The sequence below is a fragment of the Trachemys scripta genome, chromosome 1 (assembly GCF_013100865.1).
Source record: "Trachemys scripta elegans isolate TJP31775 chromosome 1, CAS_Tse_1.0, whole genome shotgun sequence".
Classification (NCBI taxonomy): domain Eukaryota; kingdom Metazoa; phylum Chordata; order Testudines; family Emydidae; genus Trachemys; species Trachemys scripta.
The window spans coordinates 345159308-345180103 of record NC_048298.1 but is presented as its reverse complement, the minus strand read 5'-3'; the positions used below and the strand labels follow the sequence as shown (position 1 = coordinate 345180103).

Sequence of the window (20796 nt, the reverse complement as noted above, 5' to 3'; positions counted from 1 at the left end):
CGGCTCCAGGAGCGGCCCCTGCAGGAAAAGAGAAAGTCCAGTCTCTCTCCAGCCCTGCCAGGACTAGCAGCTGGATCCCAGTGCATGGTAGGGCATGGGGGGCACCTTTTCTCAGCAGATTTCACTGGGGAGACCAGATGTTATGGCCCTACACTCTCTCTCTTATCAAAACAAGTTTGAGATTGCTTTGACAACCATCACTGGTGGTAAGAAGGGACTGAGGGAGGTTGGGGGCATCTCCACCCTCTTATACCAGCCTACAGTGGATGGAGAGGATGCTCAAGTTGCCCCAGTGGGTACCAGTGAGGGAAGGAGTCCTCTGACAACTGTGCATGAGGCATGTACACATATGCAGTGGAATGGACAAGTGCATGCGCTCAAAGAACAGCTAAGTTGCTGCTTCCTAGGGATAGAGAGTTCTAGGGATACCTCTTACGGATACAGAGGACAGAACCAGCTTAGAAGCAGGATGAGATTCTACGAAGTGCTGAGGAGACACTTATGTGAATACAGAAAGAAAAGCATAAGGACAAAACCTGTTTATTCAAATAAAGTGGAACAGAAGAACAAAATAAACTGACAGTCAAAAAAAGGTAATTCTCCATAATCTCATGTCATTTGGAGTTTTGACACACCACTAACTCAGCAGGGTTCCACACGTGCTTTCAATGGCTGAACTGATAAGAAAAACATTGCTTTTTCAATCTTCTAGTATCCTGTGTTTTATTAAACAAATAGCTTCCCCTCTACTTTTTAGACCGAATACTGCTTTTCTTCTTCACACTCTTCTAAAAAACAGAAACCCAAAACAGTACAATGATTAAAGCATAGTCTAACTAACTGGCAAACCTTATGTAACCATATTTATCTTGCTCATAATCATTCAGGATCTGGCATTCAGAGTTATAAGCAGCCATATTCCTTTGAAGCCATTTTTGAAGAAGCAAAAGTCTGTACAACATAGAAAAATTATTTGCTAAACCTACCAGGTTCCATGTGATACGTATTACTATGCCAAAACATTTTTTAAAAGCTCATAAGAGACCTTAAAGGTGTACAGTTAAGCACTCAAGTCAAGACATTTTCTTTAGATTTATAATAAAAGTCTCACTATTCATCCATCTTGTCCCTTAGAAAACTATTACAAAATTAAAATATAAATAATCACAGTCCAGGATTATAATAATATATTATTATAGAGCTAGAAGGGACCCTGAAGGGTCATTGAGTCCAGCCCCCTGCCTTCACTAGCATGACCAAGTACTGATTTTGCCCCTGATCCTTAAGTGGCCCCCTCAAGGATTGAACTCACAACCCTGGGTTTAGCAAGCCAATGCTCAAACCACTGAGCTATCCCTCCCTGCCTTGTTTATTTGATATATAAATAAACAAATAAATATGAGACTATCACAGAGCTCTCGCTGGGATGATTTAGTTGGTGTTGGTCCTGCTTTGAGCAGGAGATTGGACTAGATACCTCCTGAGGTCTCTTCCAACCTTAATATTCTATGATTCTATGATTCTAAAATCCTGATGCCTCCAAGCCTCAGCCAGTTGCATAAACAACTTTAACTCTTCCCCTTATGTGAGTGCTTTAGGATATTGCATTAATGCTCACATACTGATTTTCAAATTTCATAGATCATTACACATTGTTTCTACAACCGTGTGTGTGTTTCTGGGTATGTAACATCTTGCAATGCATTTTTCACTTTTGAATACTTATACTGATTTTGTTGTAAAATTTCCAGTATAACTTTATTCACTTAGGTCCCAATCCATCAAGTAGCTCCATTAGGGAGAATACCCCCTATGTCCAGTGGAAGTTATTACCAAGAGATGTCGTAAAGGCCAAAAGTATAACCAGGTTCAAAAAAGAACTAAATAAGTTCATGGAGGATAGGTTCATCAATGGCTATTAGATAAGATGGTCAGGGATGCAACCCCATGCTCTGAGAGTCCCTAGCCTCTGATGGCCAGAAGCTGGGTGTGAACAACAAGGGACATCAACTGCTGATTGCATTTCTGTTCATTCTCTCTGAAACATCTGCCATTGGCCACTGTTCAAAGACAGGATACTGGGCTAGATGGACCATTGGTCTGAGCCAGTATGGCCATTCTTATGTTCGTAATTAGGCAGACCAAAAAATAATGTAAAGAACAACTAGCAAAAGACCCAGAAATTAACAGCAAAAACATTTCTAAATACATCAGAAACAGGAAGCCTGCCAAACAATCAATGGGGCCACTGGATGATTGAGGTGCTAAAGGGGCACTCCAGGAAGACAAGATCAGTACAGAGAAGCTAAATTAATTCTTTGCATCAATCCAGTTTGAACATCTCAGTCAGACTGCCAGCCCCATAAGCTCCCGTGGCATCTGAACGCCAAGCTGAGATCTTTGCTCAAGTACCAGCAATGTGTTATCAAAACTTAGTTCACAGTTCTGCTAATGCGTGATTTCTTACACTGATGTTGTCTCTGCTGGGCTATGAAGGGCCACAGAATAAAAACTTACTTTGGTCAGTAACATCTGCTGCTCTGGCTGGATATACACAGGGAGCAAGTCTATTAAGTAAGGAGAACCCATTTTTACATAGTCAGTTTTCAGATGACCATTTTCTATCTCAAAATGTGTCATCCAGCATGGGGAATTTTTTATTAGCCCTCATCATGACAAATAAAAAAGGGACTGATCACAGAACTCAAAACTAATGGAAAATTAGGTACAAGAGATCATGACTTGGTCACATTTATAATGTGCAAACAGAATAAAGTCCAGACCAGTGATGTATATATTTGATACTTTAAAGGGGCCAATTTCACAAAGCTGAAAACAATTATGAGCCAACTCATCGAAATGTGAATGATAATTGGGAACTGTATAATAATACTTTTCTAGATGCCCCAAAAGCCACAATCCCACAATCAAGGAAGAAGGCTGTATAGATTTTAAAAAATCTAGTTTAGAGGGGAAGTGAAGGCACCTGTAAAATATATATAACAAAAGGAAGAAAGGAGAAGTTGAAAGGAATGACTATATCTCAGAAGCTAGAAATTTTGGAAAATTGATAAGGAAAGCAAAGGGACCCAAGCAGAAATGCATGGGCAGCAGAGTTAAGGATAATAAGGAGTGTTTCAGTATATTAGCAACAAAAATAATTTTAATTATAGCATTGGTCCATTACTAGATGGAAATGGTTGAATTATCAATAATAATGCAGAAAAGGCAGATGTGTTCAAAAATATTTCTATTATAAATAAATTAATGGTTCAGTTCTATCTCCTAGAACTGGAAGATATGTGGAAAGGTCATTGAGGCTAGCCCCCTGCCTTCACTAGCAGGACTAAGTACTGATTTTACCCCAGGTAGCTCCCTCAAGGATTGATCTCACAACTCTGGGTTTAGCAGGCCAATAGTTCAAACCACTAAGCTATCCCTCCCCTCGTACTTAGATAAAAAAAAATTGAGGATATAGTCATGTCATAGGAAATACTCTTTGCACTCCACTAGTATCTCAAAAGGATGTTAAACAGTGGCTACTCAAGTTAGATATTTTCAAACCAGCAGGTCTGGATAACTTGATTCCAAGATTTTTAAAAGAGCTGGCCGAGGAGCTTGCTGAACCATTAATGTTGATTTCCAATAAGTCTTGGAACACCGAGAAAGTTCCAGAAGACTGGAAAAAAACTCATGTTGTGCCAGTATTTAAAAGGGTAAATATGATGACCAGGTAATTATAGGCCTGTCAGTCTGACACTGATCCCCGGTAAGATAATGGAGTGGTTGATATGGGACTCTATTAAAAGAATTAAAGGGAGTAATATAATTAATGCCAATCAACTTAGGTTTATGGAAACTAGATGCTGTCCAAGTAACCTGAGATCTTTTTTTGATCTGCAGTCAAGTTAATAAAGGAAGAGTGTTGATGTAATATGCATAGACTCCTGTAAAGCATTTGACTTGACCAAATAAGGCAATTCCCTGCACTATCTTTGAGAGGTCTTACTGTATTAAGTATGTGTATCGTTGTGGGCCAGGGATTGTAAATAATTCCATAATTGCATGCAGCACAGGTAAAAGCTGGCATGCTGTGTTACATATATACAGGGGAGCATGAGACTAAGAATTCTGAGACAGACTCTTTCTCCAGGGTTTGAGGATAAGCCAGTCATGAGGACAGGCTAGGGATACCATTCTGAACTTGAAATGGTGGGTGAAGGCACTTAGCCATCTAAGTGCAGGAGTAGATGCCAACCCCGCTTCTTCCCCAGGACTGGAAAATACTGTGAATGTAACCCCAAGGTTACCCTTAGGTTCCTGGGGCTCTGTGTGCTTGTAACTCAGGGAGAGCCATGCTATCACTGGGAGGAAGGGGAAACCCAGGGCAGAATCAGAGTCTACTAGGCAACCAAGAGGAAGAGAGGAGAAACACTTTACAGCGACAGGGGCCCCTGTTGGCTCTGGGAAGGATTAGAGTTGAGCCAGCTCAGAGGAGGAGCATTGCCTGAGAGAAGTGGGGGGTGGGCAGGCAAAGTCAAATGATTGACAAGTGAAAGAGCTCTTTTGACCAATAGGAAGTGAGATGTCCACCCTGGGAACACTAAGAGAGGGGAGAAGCCATTCTGGAGTACTTTGGAGCCAGCCACAGAAAGCGAAGGACTTGCTGTGTGGTGAGCTGGTGAGTCGCAGGCCTGCATGCAGGATTTCCTTTGAGAACTGGCCACCTGGAACCTGGTAGCAGCATCCCTCAGCTCGGTCCATTCCCTCTTCAAGGTGAGTCCCAGTTTAAAGAATTTTATTGGGAAAACCCCACACCCAGCCAGGCTGAGTTAGTGCTTCAGCTCCCTAGGTAAAATCAATCACCACATGGTAAGCTTTTCTCTGGCTGCTAGTCCAGGGTTGAGCACCTGCTGTGAGCGTGTCTGAGCACTAGGGTAGGAGGCTAAAGTTAGGATTTTAGTATAGTTATTGTAATCAGAACTTTGAACCCTGCATTAGAACATAAGAACGGCTGTACTGGGTCAGACCAAAGGTACATCTAGCCCAGTATCCTGTCTACTGACAGTGGCCAATGCCAGGTGCCCCAGAGGGAGTGAACCTAACAGGTATTGATCAAGTGATCTCTCTCCTTCCATCCATCTCCACCCTCTGACAAACAGAGGCTAGGGACACCATTCCTTACCCATCCTGGCTAATAGCCATTAATGGACTTAACCGCCATGAATTTATCCAGTTCTCTTTTAAACCCTGTTATAGTCCTAGCCTTCACAACCTCCTCAGGTAAGGAGTTCCACAAGTTGACTGTGCGCGGTGTGAAGAATTTCCTTTTATTTGTTTTAAACCTGCTGCCTACTAACTTCATTTGGTGACCCCTAGTTCTTGTATTATGGGAATAAGTAAATAACATTTCCTTATCTACTTTCTCCACATCACTCATAATTTTATATATCTCTCTCATATCCCCCCTTAGTCTCCTCTTTTCCAAGCTGAAAAGTCCTAGCCTCATTAATCTCTCCTCATATGGGACCCGTTCCAAACCCCTACTCATTTTAGTTGCCCTTCTCTGAACCTTTTCTAGTGCCAGTATATCTTTTTTGAGATGAGGCGACCACATCTGTATGCAGTATTCAAGATGTGGGCATACCATCGATTTATATAAGGGCAATAATATATTCTCCATCTTATTCTCTATCCCCTTTTTTATGATTCTTAACATCGTGTTTGCTCTTTTGACCGCCTCCGCACACTGCGTGGACATCTTCAGAGAACTATCCACGATGACTCCAAGATCTTTTTCCTAATTTGTTGTAGCTAAATTAGCCCCTCTCATATTGTATGTATAGTTGGGGTTATTTTTCCCAATGTGCATTACTTTACATTTATCCACATTAAATTTCATTTGCCATTTTGTTGCCCAATCACTTAGTTTTGTGAGATCTTCACAGTCTGCTTTGGTCTTAACTATCTTGAGCAGTTTAGTATCATCTGCAAACTTTGCCACCTCACTTCTTACTCCTTTCTCCAGATCATTTATGAATAAGTTGAATAGGATTGGTTCTAGGACTGACCGTTGGGAAACACCACTAGTTACCCCTCTCCATTCTGAAAATTTACCATTAATTCCTACCCTTTGTTCCCTGTCTTTTAACCAGTTCTCAATCCATGAAAGGACCTTCCCTTTTATCCCGTGACAACTTAATTTACGTCAGAGCCTTTGGTGAGGGGATATCCTGGGAATGGAAGCAGCATGACTTCTGCTTGAAGGGGACGCCTGCCAGTAGTGATCAACAGCCCCTCTGCACTAACTAAGGAGTCCAGGCACATCTCTGAACTGAGGATCGTTCACGGAGTTTTGAGTGCACCATCTTTTAGATGGTCAGAGAAATTGTTCTGGAAACCCCCTGCTCCCTGAACTGTCCCCTCAAGCCAGGAGTAAGGGGTTGGAGCTTTTATTACTTGCTGCCTATTAAATTTGGGACACTAATTTTTATGTTTACTATATCAGGTCACATGACATGGGAAATTCACAGGTATTATAGCCAGGGCACCGATGCCCCTGAGAGGTACATTATATTTACTTCCTGTTTAATATAATTACTGCATTGAACATATTGTGTGTGTTTGTTTTATTTCTTGGGAGTCTCCAACTATCTGGCAAGGAAGTGTGGGTTACCCTGTGGTTAGAATTTTCCTTCCAAGCTGCCCTGGTGACCCTGCTAGGAAGGAGTGAGGCGAGTGGAGACACTGCCAAATAAATATGGGAAGAAAATTAGAAATTTACACTCTGCTGAGCTGGAGCCAGGATCCAGAAGAACCCAGGCCTGTCCTTCAAAACCCATAAGGAGATTGGCACTAAAAGAGAAAAGCAGGGAATAGAGGAGCTCCATGAACAAAACTTCTGCTCTCTGAACTCAAGGCACTTCTTCACTGCTCTGAGATTTGAGAAGGGAGTCCACTTCCTGCTGTATCAGTCTCTTATCAGAGGGGTCCCTGAAGAAGGCCAGGGAAGGGAATGGGAAGTAGGAAGGTGCTGAAACAGTATGGAATACCCCATTTAGATGATCTGTAAGAGCCAGTGTTCTGAGGGGATGTGGTTCCAGTCCTCCTGAAAATAAAACAGTCAATTTGCAATGGGCATGGGGATGGAAGGGAGGGTGGGGTGATGGGGTAGAAAGGTACAGATCCTTTAGAGACTCCAACTGGTCTTGACCAAGGCATCTTTTTTTTTTTAAAGGTGGACTCAGGGTTGAGTAGCAGATGAAGAAGAGACAGAGGGTCTTCTTTGTTGGAACCTCTGCCTTGTCCTCAGTGGTTCCAAGGGTCTGTACTGACTCTCTGCTTGAAATAATTCTGAGGCCAGGCCTGTTTTCTCCAAGGTGCCAGCAAGTAGACTCCCATAGTGGCTCTTTCAATGAGTGCAGGGATTTGTCTGTCTTGATATAAAACAGGTTACAGACTTTAAAGGAAAAGGCCCCAATAGTTGTTTGTACTTTAGGTACTTTAGGTATCCTGAAGACAGCCGCCATGAAGCACTGCATATGGTGATAGATATGGCTATAGATCTTACTCTGTATCCAAGGCATCTAATGTGAAGTTAACAGTTGGAGACAATAGACCTCAATTCTTTCCTGATGTTTTGAGGAAGTTTATGAATAAAATTACATACTTTGTTCCAATTTAAATAATAGTATTTAGCTAATAAAGTCCGATAGTTGGTGACATGAATTCGGAAACTTGCTCCTGAGAAACTTCTTTTGCCAAATAAATCCAACCTTGTCTCTTGGTGTTATTATTGGTGGTCCTTGTTGCCTGGAATTCTCATGCACAGCATCTACAATCAAAGACCCTGGGATTTGATGTGTATAAAAATATTTAAAGCCAGATGCAGATATCTGGTAGCTATGTGCTGTTTTGAAGGTAAGTACCACAGATGCTCGTGTCTAACTGACATGTTTTGCTGATACCGATACTCCCACATTAATTGACATGGCCAATTCTCCAGGTACTGATGTGTGCAGGATATCACATAGCTTGTGTGAGTTTTCCTGCACTGCTTCTACAGCATCTCAACACTATCTGCCATTCAGCATAGAAATTCCTGGAGCATCAGGAGGCTGTGTAGAAGTAATGGGCATTATTGCTTTGTCTCATGAGGAGAAGGCGATAGCTGCTCCAAATATTGCAGGTGCTCGTCCTTGCTTTATGATCCTGCTGCTACACAGGGTGACTGATGGCTGCCAGGGCCTCTTGCATAATCCTAAGGGATCTCAGACAGGAGAGATACCTAGTCTTGGAAGGAACACTTGAAGCTGGGTTTCTTGCAGTCTGAATGCCCCAAGGGACCCTGTACCACCAAGACTGAGTCTACTATGGGCAAGGGCCAGGGATCACGGGGTTGGGTACGGGGGAGAATACTCATCCCTAGATCGTCTAGGTCTATGAGTGTAATAAAGGGGCATGTCCAGCCAGTAAAGATCATCGGATCAGGTTACTGGTAAGTGTGTGTGGGATGCCTCACTGCTCTACTCAGAAGTTGAGGATGAGAAAGAATATTCCTTTTCTGAAGGTGGAGCTACTTTGACAGGGTTCAAACCTGAGCTATGGACTCTGCTCTTACAGGTTTCAAAGAAACAGTTGGGACTATGAGGGTATTAGCGGTTGGTACCATAGGTGGTGCTCGCAGCACCAAAGACAGTAGCAGTCATTTAGACTGAACAGTCACTGTTAGTTCATTTGGTACTGAAAATGACTTCAGTGCTGAGAAGGTTGATACCAAGAACAACTGTAGCGCAGTTATCGGCACTGGAATCATGGGTGCCTAGGTTACCAGTACCAAGTGCATTGCAGTTGGTACAAGGCAAAGTGCAGAGCTCCACATGAGACAGCACCACTGCTTGGTGACGTCTCTCTGAGGACATCAGAATGACTCATTCTGGGACACGAACTAACTTTTCAGGAAATAGGTTGAGGTGGTCGCTTCCACTTTCTACTAGGTCCCACTGAAGGTGACCTAGATTTGTGCTGTCCAGAGGAGTAGTATTTTTTCCTACCCCTCTCAGATGACTCTGCTGTTTTGCTGGTCTCATCTGTTGCCTTCTTAGTATAGTGAGCCTGGGAGTTCAGAGTTGAGTAAGAGCTCATAGAAGCACTGTTTTGCTGGTCTCAGGCCTAGCAGAGTCTTTTTTCTCCAGATCAGAGGAGTCCCTTCCCAACTTCTCTAAGAGGAATAATTACTGTGAAACTCTCTTGCCTTCTCTGTTCTTTTAGAAACAGAATGGCAGATAGTGCATCTATCGGGGATGTGCCTCTCGGCAAGGCAAAATAAGCAGCTCACAGAGTTTAGAGTTTCAGGCCAAAAGAGACCACCAGATCATCCAATATGACCTCCTGTATATCACAGGACAGTAACACCACTTGCCACCCCCACACCAAACCCAACAACCAGAATTAGACCAAAATATTATAGGCCTCAGGATATTAAAGTAGTGTGTATGCCACAGGCAGAGGAAAAGCCGTTACTAATCTGTTCTGTAAGTGTTGTTCTTTGAGATCTGTTGTACATGGCCACTCCAGTTCAGGTGTATGTGTGCCCAATGTCCTGAACCCTAAGATGTTTTTCCCACTGGGGTGGCACTTGTGCCCCCCATTTGCTCATGTTGGTAGCTCAGGGTATAAAAGGATGGAGCCGCCTTAGCCCCCTTTCACTTACCAGAAAAAAAGACTGTGATAGAGAGAGAATGGGCAGGGGGAGGGGAGGCATGAAATGGATATGTGCAACACATAGATTCATAGATTCATAGATTCTAGGACTGGAAGGGACCTCGAGAGGTCATCGAGTCCAGTCCCCTGCCCACATGGCAGGACCAAATACTGTCTAGACCATCCCTGATAGACATTTATCTAACCTACTCTTAAATATCTCCAGAGATGGAGATTCCACAACCTCCCTAGGCAATTTATTCCAGTGTTTAACCATCCTGACAGTTAGGAACTTTTTCCTAATGTCCAACCTAAACCTCCCTTGCTGCAGTTTAAGCCCATTGCTTCTTGTTCTATCCTTAGAGGCTAAGGTGAACAAGTTTTCTCCCTTCTCTTTATGACACCCTTTTAGATACCTGAAAACTGCTATCATGTCTTCTCTTTTCCAAACTAGACAAACCCAGTTCTTTCAGCCTTCCTTCATAGGTCACATTCTCAAGACCTTTAATCATTCTTGTTGCTCTTCTCTGGACCCTCTCCAATTTCTCCACATCTTTCTTGAAATGCAGTGCCCAGAACTGGACACAATACTCTAGTTGAGGCCTAACCAGCACAGAGTAGAGTGGAAGAATGACTTCTCGTGTCTTGCTCACAACACACCTGTTAATGCATCCCAGAATCACGTTTGCTTTTTTTTGCAACAGCATCACACTGTTGACTCTTATTTAGCTTGTGGTCCACTATAACCCCTAGATCCCTTTCTGCTGTACTCTTTCCTAGACAGTCTCTTCCCATTCTGTATGTGGGAAACTGATTTTTCCTTCCTAAGTGGAGCACTTTTTGCATTTGTCTTTGTTAAACTTCATCCTGTTTACCTCAGACCATTTCTCCAATTTGTTCAGATCATTTTGAATTACGACACTGTCCTCCAAAGCAGTTGCAATCCCTCCCAGTTTGGTATCATCTGCAAACTTAATAAGCGTACTTTCTATGCCAATATCTAAGTCGTTGATGAAGATATTGAACAGAGCCGGTCCCAAAACAGATCGCTGCGGAACCCCACTTGTTATACCTTTCCAGCAGGATTGGGAACCATTAATAACAACTCTCTGAGTACGGTTATCCAGCCAGTTATGCTTATAGTATAGCCCCATCTAAATTGTAACATCTCAAAGAACAGTTACACAACCGATTAATAACCTTATTTTTTCTTCTTCGAGTGGTTGAACATGTCAATTTCACTTCAGGTAACTCACAAGCTGTTCAGAAAGGAGGAGGGTTTTGGAGTCTGCCTGAATAAGGACTGTACCACTGCTCATCCAAATTTAGCATATTTTCTGGATTATTGAGATATAGCATGCACCGATGACAAGGCTGTAGCTTTACATTTGTCCCCTATAGTCACCTGACCCAAAAGTACAGCATGAGCGGACTAACAGACACTACTTTTAAATTCTCCAACCCCCTCAATACAATAGGGCCAATCATCTGAAGAAGAATTTACAGTTCTTGTAATAGATTCATAGTCTCCAAGGCCAGAAGGGACTACTGAGATCATCTGCTCTAAACTCCTGTATAACACAAGCCATATAACTTTCCAAAAATAATTTATTTTGAACAAGAGCATATCTATCAAAAACACCCATATTCCATCTGCCTCCATGAATTTAATTATTCTTTCCTTTAATGTGTTGTAAAAAATTGCATACTAGTAAGGTCAGACTAAAGGGGCTGTAGGTGCCCAGATCACTTTCCCCCCCTTTGTTATATATATATAGTCAGCTATTCTCCACTCACACAATACTACCGCCAGGTTGCTAGTCTAGGAGTAAGGATTTTTGATTAATCTATCTCATGTGCCAGTTCTTTTGGTATTCTGGGATGCAGATTATCCAGTCCCCCCATTTTGAGCACATTACATTCTTTACATTCTGTTATACACACCTTTACATTGTTATATGAGATGAACATATTTCCATGGATCATCCTAAGATCCCAAAACTCATTTGTGACCTGAATCAGGTTTGACCTGAGGTGAAATGTTAGTGCAAATACAGATTTACTAATTTGCTTTAAAAAGAAATGTAAATGCACAACTTCCATCTCAGATGTGGGAATTTCCATTTCTATATACTCATTTCCATCACCCATCCTGTTTTCATGCTTATATTCTATATTATCATCCCTACTGAAAACAGAGGCAAAGTGTTCATTTAGTTTTTAAATCACATCTAGATTATCTATAATCTCTATCCCATTCACACTGCACAGGAGCCCTATTTTATCCTTCCTTACTCTTTTCATTTATATAACTGAAAAAACCTCTTACAATTGTTATGTGATTAGAAGATATATTATGTACAAATATAGCAAGGTCATTTAATACTACAACTGGTAACTAATGCAAGAAGCCATCTGAGTATAAAATATAACTGAAGGTTACTTACTTGTAACTACAAACAAGGAGTCTGGTGGCACCTTAAAGACTAACAGATTTATTTGGGCATAAGCTTCAGATTGCATCTGAAGAAGTGAGGTTTTTACCCACAAAAGCTTATGCCCAAATAAATCTGTTAGTCTTTAAGGTGCCACCAGACTCCTTGTTGTTTTTGCAGATACAGACTAACACGGCTACCCCCTGATACTTACTTGTAACTGGATTTCTTCAGGATGACTCTGCACATTCACATTAATGGGTAATGTATTGCCTGATGGCACCAAACACTAGAACCTTCTCTAGGCAGTGTCTGTTAGAGTATGTGTGTGCCCACTCTTGCCCCTCCCCTCTTTGTCTCCAAACATACCAAGGGTGACGCTAGATAAGGGGTGCGGTGCCCTCTATTGCCTCAGTTCCTTCTACTGCTAACCCAGAAAACTATAATAGGAATCTGAGAAACAGGGGAAGGCGAGTGGGCACCATGAATATGCAGAATCATCTTGAAGAACTCTGGTTACAAGTAAGTAACCTTCATTTCTTCTTTGAGTGGCTCTGAATATTCCCACTTATGGGTAGTTTGACAAGCAGTGCTGAAAAACCCTCAGGGGTGGGAACAGAGTCCTAAGTAAATGACAATATTAACACCTCTCTGCCAGATTTGTCATCTACTCTAGAAGCTGGATCCAGGGCATAATGTTTAGTGAATGTATGCACTGAGTTCCAAGTAGCAGTCTTGAACATTTCCCTAACAGGAACATGTTTAAGACAAGCATAAGATGCTGATACTGCACTAGTAGAATGAGACCATACAATGGGAGGCGAAGGGATTTCTGCTAATTTGTAACACTGAATGATGCCCTGTTTAACTCATCTGGAAACAGTATGAGCAGACATGCTATGACCCACATGATTCTTTGTGTAAGAAACAAACAAACAGTGTATATGACTTCATAAAACTGGTTCTGAGTCAAATGTCCATCAAGCATCTAAAGTATGTAATGCAAACTCCACTTTATTATCCTGAGCTGTTGTGGGAAAAACAGTAAATTAACTGTCTGATTGATATGAAATTCAGACATTCTTTTTGGTAGAAACCTGAAATCAGGTTTAAGAACCACCTTATCTTTATGCAAAATTGTAAATGGTGGATCAGCCATGGGGGCTTGCAGTTCACTCACCCTCCTGGTTGATATTTTAGCAATAATGAAGACTTCTTTAATAGATAAATAAAATAAAGAACTTTAGTATCCTCAGCCAAGGAAGATGACAGAGCCAAGGCTACCACCTCAAACAGACTGCAGATGCCAAAGCTCTGGCAGAAGAATCTGAAGCACCAAATAATGCTCTGAGGGCTTTGCCATGTTCTGTTCTTCTGCCAGAATAGCATTAGTCAGTCTTCTTTTATCCTCTGGCAACTCTAACAAAAAATGCCATTCTTTCCCATAGATGGAAATGGTAACTGGCCATCATTGACTGTTAATTAGCTACTCTAATTCCCACAGAAAAAGGACCAGAAATCCTCTCTCCCAACTGCATCAATCTTCCTCCCCTCTCTATCCACAGGGGTAAAGTGAGTTTGGCCAGACCTAAACCTGTTACTATCAGCAGCCACCACCAGCAAATTTGGTACAGGATAGATGAGAAAATAACAAGACCTTCCTGAAAACCTGATACAGTTTGTCCACTTTTCTTGGAAACGTCTGACAAAAAGCAAGAGTTGACTATGTTACTTTAGCAGGTTGCAAAAGATCATCCAAAATAGGGAGTGACCTGTTCATGGAGATAGCTCCAAGGATGTCAAATACTGGATGGGTGGTTTCCTGCAAAACCACCGAAGATGATTTCAAACTGACTACTGTGCAATTCACAAGTTCACAGAATTGCAAAACATATTCAGAATGGGAGGATGCCAAAGTCACACCCACATGCTGGTCAGGTGACAAATCCAGATCAAAACCAATATCCATTTGCTTCTGTTGAAAAAGAGGAGCCATCTCTTCATTCTGTGCTTCAGAAAGAGTATCAGGCAATACTGTCTGAACTACCAACGGATCTGGAGGAATTAGATCTGAGAAATGCTCAGCCACCGGATCCTTAACAGATGATACTGCACTTCTACACCCTTCTCCCTCAAAAACTGTTGTGGCGGAACCCATTATGGCCATGAAGACTATGACTGCCAGTGTTTCCAGTAGCTAGAATCTGGAAACATACCCAAGAGAAGAGGAGCAAATGGATAGGATAACATAACTTAGGATGAAGCGGGGCTCTTGATTCCTCCAATATCCTGCCCTAAGGACAGATCTGACCTTGGATGTGGTATGGATGTCACTGGAGAAAACAAAGCAACTGGAGAATGAAGAGAAATAAAGGGTGAGAAAGGTCTACCCAGAGAATAGGAGTCTTAGGAGGAGGCATAGAAGGATCTGGAGTAAGACTAACAATTTCCTCTACTCTCCTCCTCTTTTCAGGTGATGACAAAGTAGATCTTGGAACTGAAGAAGACTGTCTCTTCTCCTTTGCCAATTTTCTGTTGATCAGATCTGAGGATTGCTCAGGTGGAGGAAGATGGATATTAGCCATTACTGTTAACATCCTCTTGGGCTCTGATGATAGTCCTGGAACTGGAGCAGAATATGGGATCAGTACCACAGGCCTGGAAAATAGTGGATCCAGGGAAACACTCAGCTACATAACATAGGATTTTGAAGTATAACCCAGAACCAGCTTGAACTTCCAAGTCAGAACTGTAGAGACTATGTTTGTATCAGACAGATCCGATAAGTCTGACTAGTGGGATCTAGCACTGCTAACAGTTCCCATCTTCTCCCTCAGCTTTTGCTTCTTTGGAACTGATACAGCCAGAATCAACATAGCTTTAGGTTCCCTGACAGGTCAACAGCCCTTTTCTATCTCCAGTGCCTTTGAAGCCCTGGCAGCTTTAGCCAAAGAATTGGAAATGGGCATTGACAAAGATCCCGATGAATTAGAACTCTCTATTGCTAGAAGAAGCCACTGGAACCAAGTCAGGCTTCTTAGTTTTCCTTTCCGATGAACCCCAGGAACTGGATGGCTCAGCAGACAAGGTCTCCTTAAGCAGCAACTGGTCTGCCTGTCCTTGCATGCTCTGGGAGTGGAAGTTCAGCCAATGGAACACCCAGAGGGAGAATGCCCTTCTTCAAAGCACTGAAGACGCCTCATGTGTTCTTCTGATACTGGAAAAACAGCAGGGCATGAAGCACATCTCTTAAAGCCCATACTCTTCTTCTATGGTTCTGCCATAACACAAGGAACTGATTGTATATTACACTCTCTCTATTATTCTATACTTAAAACTACTTTATACTAAAAACTACACTAAGAACAACAACTATAAACTAACAAGGCACTATAAACAGAGAAAAGCCTGGATCCAAAGGACAGGAGCAGTTTACTTCTGTTTGGTGGCTGGAAGGAACTGAGGTGGTAGAGAACACAGTGCCCTCTGATATAGTCTCACCCTGAGGACACTAAGGGGAGGGGCAGGAGTGGAGACACGTGTGCTCTATCAGGCACTGCTTGAAGAAGGTTCTACTGTTGAGTTCCAAGAGGCAGTACCGTAACTGGGATGAGCAGAACACTTAAACAAAAATGAATTAATTACCCAATTAATAGCAATCTCAAATATTAAGCAATTTCCTTACTAAAATCAGAAATATATGAGCCACCTCTCCAAAGACTGTTAAGAAGAAGCAATAATCAAGTTCAGGAAAAATTTAAACCCTACTGTGCAAGTAGTAGCAGATCACCATTCACTAGTTGAAACTGTTCCCAAGATCAAACAATGAAAGTGTTGAGCCAATGAAAGGATGACAAGCAAACCTTTTGAATCCAGTCAAGCCTGAAAGGGGTGTTTTCCTCCTTCCATGAAGGTATGGAAAGAGAAGGGTGTAAAAACCCTCTGAAATAAGCAAACTCTCTCTCTGCTCCTATCCTCAAATTTACAGCATTCACTGTAGCCTCCCATCTCTGCTTAGCTCATCTCTACAGGAACAACCAAAGAGTAGCATCAAAAAGAAGCAACCTTCCAGTTCAGATGACAACAACATCAAAAGTTCAACATGTATGGTGAAATGAAGTTGTAAAGCCCTGCCAAGGGATTAAATGTAATTTTTTCTTGTAATTATTTTAATGGTACTGAAATGCTAATAGACAAGATGTGTGAGGTAATACCTTTTATTGGACCAACTTCTGTGGGTGAAAGAGACAAGCTTTGCAGTTAGGACTTCTTCAGGTCTTCAGAAAGGTAGTACTTAAAGTGTCACAGCTAAATACAAGGTGGAACAGATTGTTTAGCATACGTAGTTAACACATATTCTAAGGGACCATTCGAGGAGAAGCAGCCCACTTGTCTCTTTCACCAACCCATCTTGTCTCTCTAATATCCTGGGACCAACATGGCTACAATACTGAAAACACTGAAATTCTATTGTCAGTTAAGATAGAACAGCTTCCATTAAACCAAATTATTTAGCCTATTGTGATGCTGTATGATTGAAATATGACCATCTATATCATTGATATTGCCACTGTTAGAAAACTGCAACAAATCTTGTACAAAGCATGTCATGTAAGGTGTCAGTGGAAAGTTGTGATTTTCTAAGTATGATTATCCTGATTATACGCATGTATCATTTTTGTATATGAAGCTATGAATATTGGCTATGCACTGGTATCTTACATATGTGCTGTATTTCTGAATAACACCCACCAGATAAGATGTACATCAAGGCTAGACAGCTTTGTGTTGATGGCCCATTAAAGACACTTAGCTCTCACAATGGGCCATAGAAGAAACTCATTCTGCCCACATAGATCTTCTGGCGGATGCCTCAGCCTCCAAAGGGCTACCCCCTGTGAGTCATCAAGCCATATAAGGACATGCGATAGGCTCATGTGATCCTGGACTCCATCTTGTGGCAGTAACTTTCCAAAAAGGGGGCTGTGAGCTTTGTTTGAAACATAACATTTTCAGGCACATGGCAAAAAATATATAAAAAGACCCTCGTGATGACTCCATTTTGCCTCTTTCCTACCCTGATTCTCTGGATTTACAATTAAAAGCAGCATATTGAACTATGGACTGAGGACCTTCCAATCTTTTGAAAGTTACCAGAGAGACTTTACTGGATGAATGGACTATAAGGTGGATAGAGAGCTGGCTAGATCATCTGGCTCAACGGGTAGTGATCAATGGCTCCATGTCTAGTTGGCAGCCAGTATCAAGCGGAGTGCCCCAAGGGTCGGTCCTGGGGCCGGTTTTGTTCAATATCTTCATTAATGATCTGGAGGATGTCGTGGAGTGCACTCTCAGCAAGTTTACAGATGACACTAAACTAGGAGGAGTGGTTGATATGCTGGGGGGTAGGGATAGGATACAGAAGGACCTAGACAAATTAGAGGATTGGGCCAAAAGCAACCTGATGAGGTTCAACAAGGACAAATGCAGAGTCCTGCACTTAGGATGGAAGAATCCCATGCACTACTACAGACTAGGGACCAAATGGCTAGGCAGCAGTTCTGCAGAAAAGGATCTAACAACATTTTGGGCTGTATAAGTAGGGGCATTGGCAGCGGATTGAGGGATGTGATCATTCCCCTCTATTTGACATTGGTAAGGCCTCATTGGAGTACTGTGTCCAGTTTTGGGCTCCACACTACAAGAAGGATGTGGAAAAATTGGAAAAAGTCCAGCGGAGGGCAACAAAAATGATTAGGGGGCTGGAGCACATGACTTATGAGGAGAGGCTGAGGGAACTGGGATTGTTTAGCCTGCAGAAAAGAAGAATGAGGGGGGATTTGATAGCTGCTTTCAACTACCTGAAAGGGGGTTCCAAAGAGGATGGATCTAGACTGTTCTCAGTGGTACCAGATGACAGAACAAGGAGTAATGGTCTCAAGTTGCAGTGGGGGAAGTTTAGATTGGATATTAGGAACAACTTTTTCACTAGGAGGGTGGTGAAACACTGGAATGGGTTACCTAGGCAGGTAGTGGAATCTCCATCCTTAGAGGTTTTTAAGGTCAGGCTTGACAAAGCCCTGGCTGGGATGATTTAGTTGGGAATTGGTCCTGCTCTGAGCAGGGGGTTGGACTAGATACCTCCTGAGGTCCCTTCCAACCCTGATATTCTATGATTCTAATGGAGGCTGCGGGAAGGAGCAGCCATCACATCCCTCAGCACGCGCCACTTCCCGCATCCCCCATTGGCCTGGACAGGAGAACCGCGGCCAGTGTGAGCTGAGATTGGCCGAACCTGTGGACGTGCCAGGTAAACAAACCAGCTCGGCCAGCCAGGGGACTTACTCTGGCGGGCCGCGGGCCAAAGGTTGCCGATCCCTAGTCTATAACATCACTGCTACAAACCTGATATAACAATATTGCAATTATTGTATGTATATGTTCTATTAACCCCTTTAAAACTTTTATTTTATTAATAAATCTTTAGATTTCAGTTACTAAAGGATTGGTAGCATAGTGATTATTGGGATATTGACCTGGCTAAGTGGTTGATCTCTTGGGATTAGAAGGACCCTATATGAGATGAAATTGGTTTTCAACAATCACCCATCATAAAGTACAGTGTCTGTGTGGTGAAATAAGGGATAGAATGCCTAAGTAAACTGGATTTTGACTTCTTGTTAACCAATGTGGTGCGACAGAAATTTACTTTGGTCACAGGGTTGATATATCTAATAGTAGAATAATCACCATTTTGGGGTGAGTCTGCCCTATTTCTCAGCAGTTTGTCCTGAATTTGATATTCTCAGCTGTGACCCACTGAGGCACAGTGGTACCTATGTATTCCTGGACAGGAGACATAAGTTAACATTGATAAAACAGAGAGAAATAATGTTATTTAATTTGGATTTAAGATTTCTGATATTCATTGATTTGCCTCTTTCAATGTAGCTCCTTGAATGACTTCTTTTGAGTAACTGATTTAAATAGTTTCTTTAATTTCATAGGACCTAGTTAAGATTATTCACCTTTGCCCATTAATAACCTGTTATGTTATTACTGATAACTCAAACAGGGCTCACCTGCCCTTAAACAAAAGTATTTTGCCCATCTATAAACTGTTTTATTATCTTTGATACACTAAGAAAAGGCTCACTACCAATTTTGAGGAATAAGGTACTTTGGTCCCCTCCAAGAATAGACCAACTCTGAAAAGGTGTAATCGCTGTCAAAAGCTCTCCAGAGAGAGACATATAGACAAGATTGTACCTGAAGTAACCTATGTTTATTGTTTGTGTTCTGATTTGGTTTTATTTTTTTCCTTTCTTTAATAATAGTCATAGTTAATAATTATGATTATTTTGCTTGTCTTTAGTTGTTATATCTGCTAAGGCCTGGCAAAGAACCTCATGTGAATAAAACAGTGGGACTCAAGTCCCTGAATTGGCATTAAGAGAGAAACATTTATTAAGATTTGGCCTATTATTTTTTATGACTCTAAACTATAAAATTTGAGTCATTTTTAAGATGAAATTACTTGATGCTCAACAACTTGAAACAGCCCTTTCTATCCCAGATGCACCCCAGATGTGGACTATATGTGGAGAATCACTTGAAGAATTGGGGAGATATGGGAAATCAGTGAGTTTATAAAAATTGGAAAGTAATAACCAGTTAAAAGGAATGGGTGACAACTAGGACTGGAGGATTTAGGCTTATGGTAAGACAAAGAAATTCTACATAAGGAAGAAGAAAAATTCAAGGGGGCTGGGTAGGAGCATAATAGGGGCCACTGAGTTAGGTAGAAAAAAGTGCATCACTTTCTTTCCACTACTCTTTTGCCTCTGTTGTCTATTTAGGGTCTATTTATTCTGATACACTTATTCATGATAAATAGTACCTGAACTCCACAAGATCCTACTGATCCATTTGTGAAGTAAAGTGCTACTTGTGTTGCCCAAGGGGCTAGCTTTAGCATTTATTTTATTTGGCAGTAATGCAAGAAACCTAGAGGCCTGTAACCTATAAGACATTGGCTTCAGCAGTTAGCTTAAGGCTTGAGGCCTATGTACTGTGGCACAGATAAATGGCCTAACGGTCACCCCTAAGTTTTGGGGAACTAGAAATAGGGTTTGTAAGGAGAAATTTTGTCCATAACGACACCAGCCAACCAAAGAAACACAAGCTAACACTGTTTTTTGGATAGAACCTCCACAGATATCAGACCACAAGAGTGCTATAGCAACGAACTGATGTATATCATAATAAGTTGAGATCATTCATATACTACCTATAGGAGGAGGGAAACTTAACATTAGTAGGATGAAGAAATACAAATAAGGAAGAGGGGAGAAACCCCTATTGAATAAGCATTAGACATAGTGGTGTCAGTGTAACTTTTATAAAAGATGCATTCAGGTCTGTTTGTGGGAGGAGAGAGCCCTTGGGAGGTGCCAGGATGATGGCCACTGGAGATGATGAGGAAGATGATGTTGATGAGGAAGATAATGGCTAATATTTCAGATTGTTCTGCCAGGGATGGTGTGAGTATATGGATGTTCAGATGTACATTCTGTATTATCTCTACCCACTTTACTGGGTTCGAGTGTTTGTGACTTTGCTAAATGTATTAATAAACTATTGTAGAAGGGTTCCTACA

At 41.7% G+C, this 20796-nt stretch overlaps 1 protein-coding gene across 1 annotated transcript in view; it reads right to left on the bottom strand.

Annotated features, from left to right (window-relative positions):
* Window positions 1–746: 746 nt before the first annotated feature.
* The window catches only part of LOC117889022 (disintegrin and metalloproteinase domain-containing protein 20-like), a 137152-nt gene continuing 117102 nt past the window's right edge, over window positions 747–20796 (bottom strand). The window contains exons 19-20 of the mRNA XM_034792864.1: window positions 2518–2567; window positions 747–788 (exon numbers count right to left, since the gene is read on the bottom strand). Of these exons, the coding sequence (XP_034648755.1) occupies window positions 747–788; window positions 2518–2567 (92 nt within the window). The remainder of the gene's footprint in view (window positions 789–2517; window positions 2568–20796) is intronic.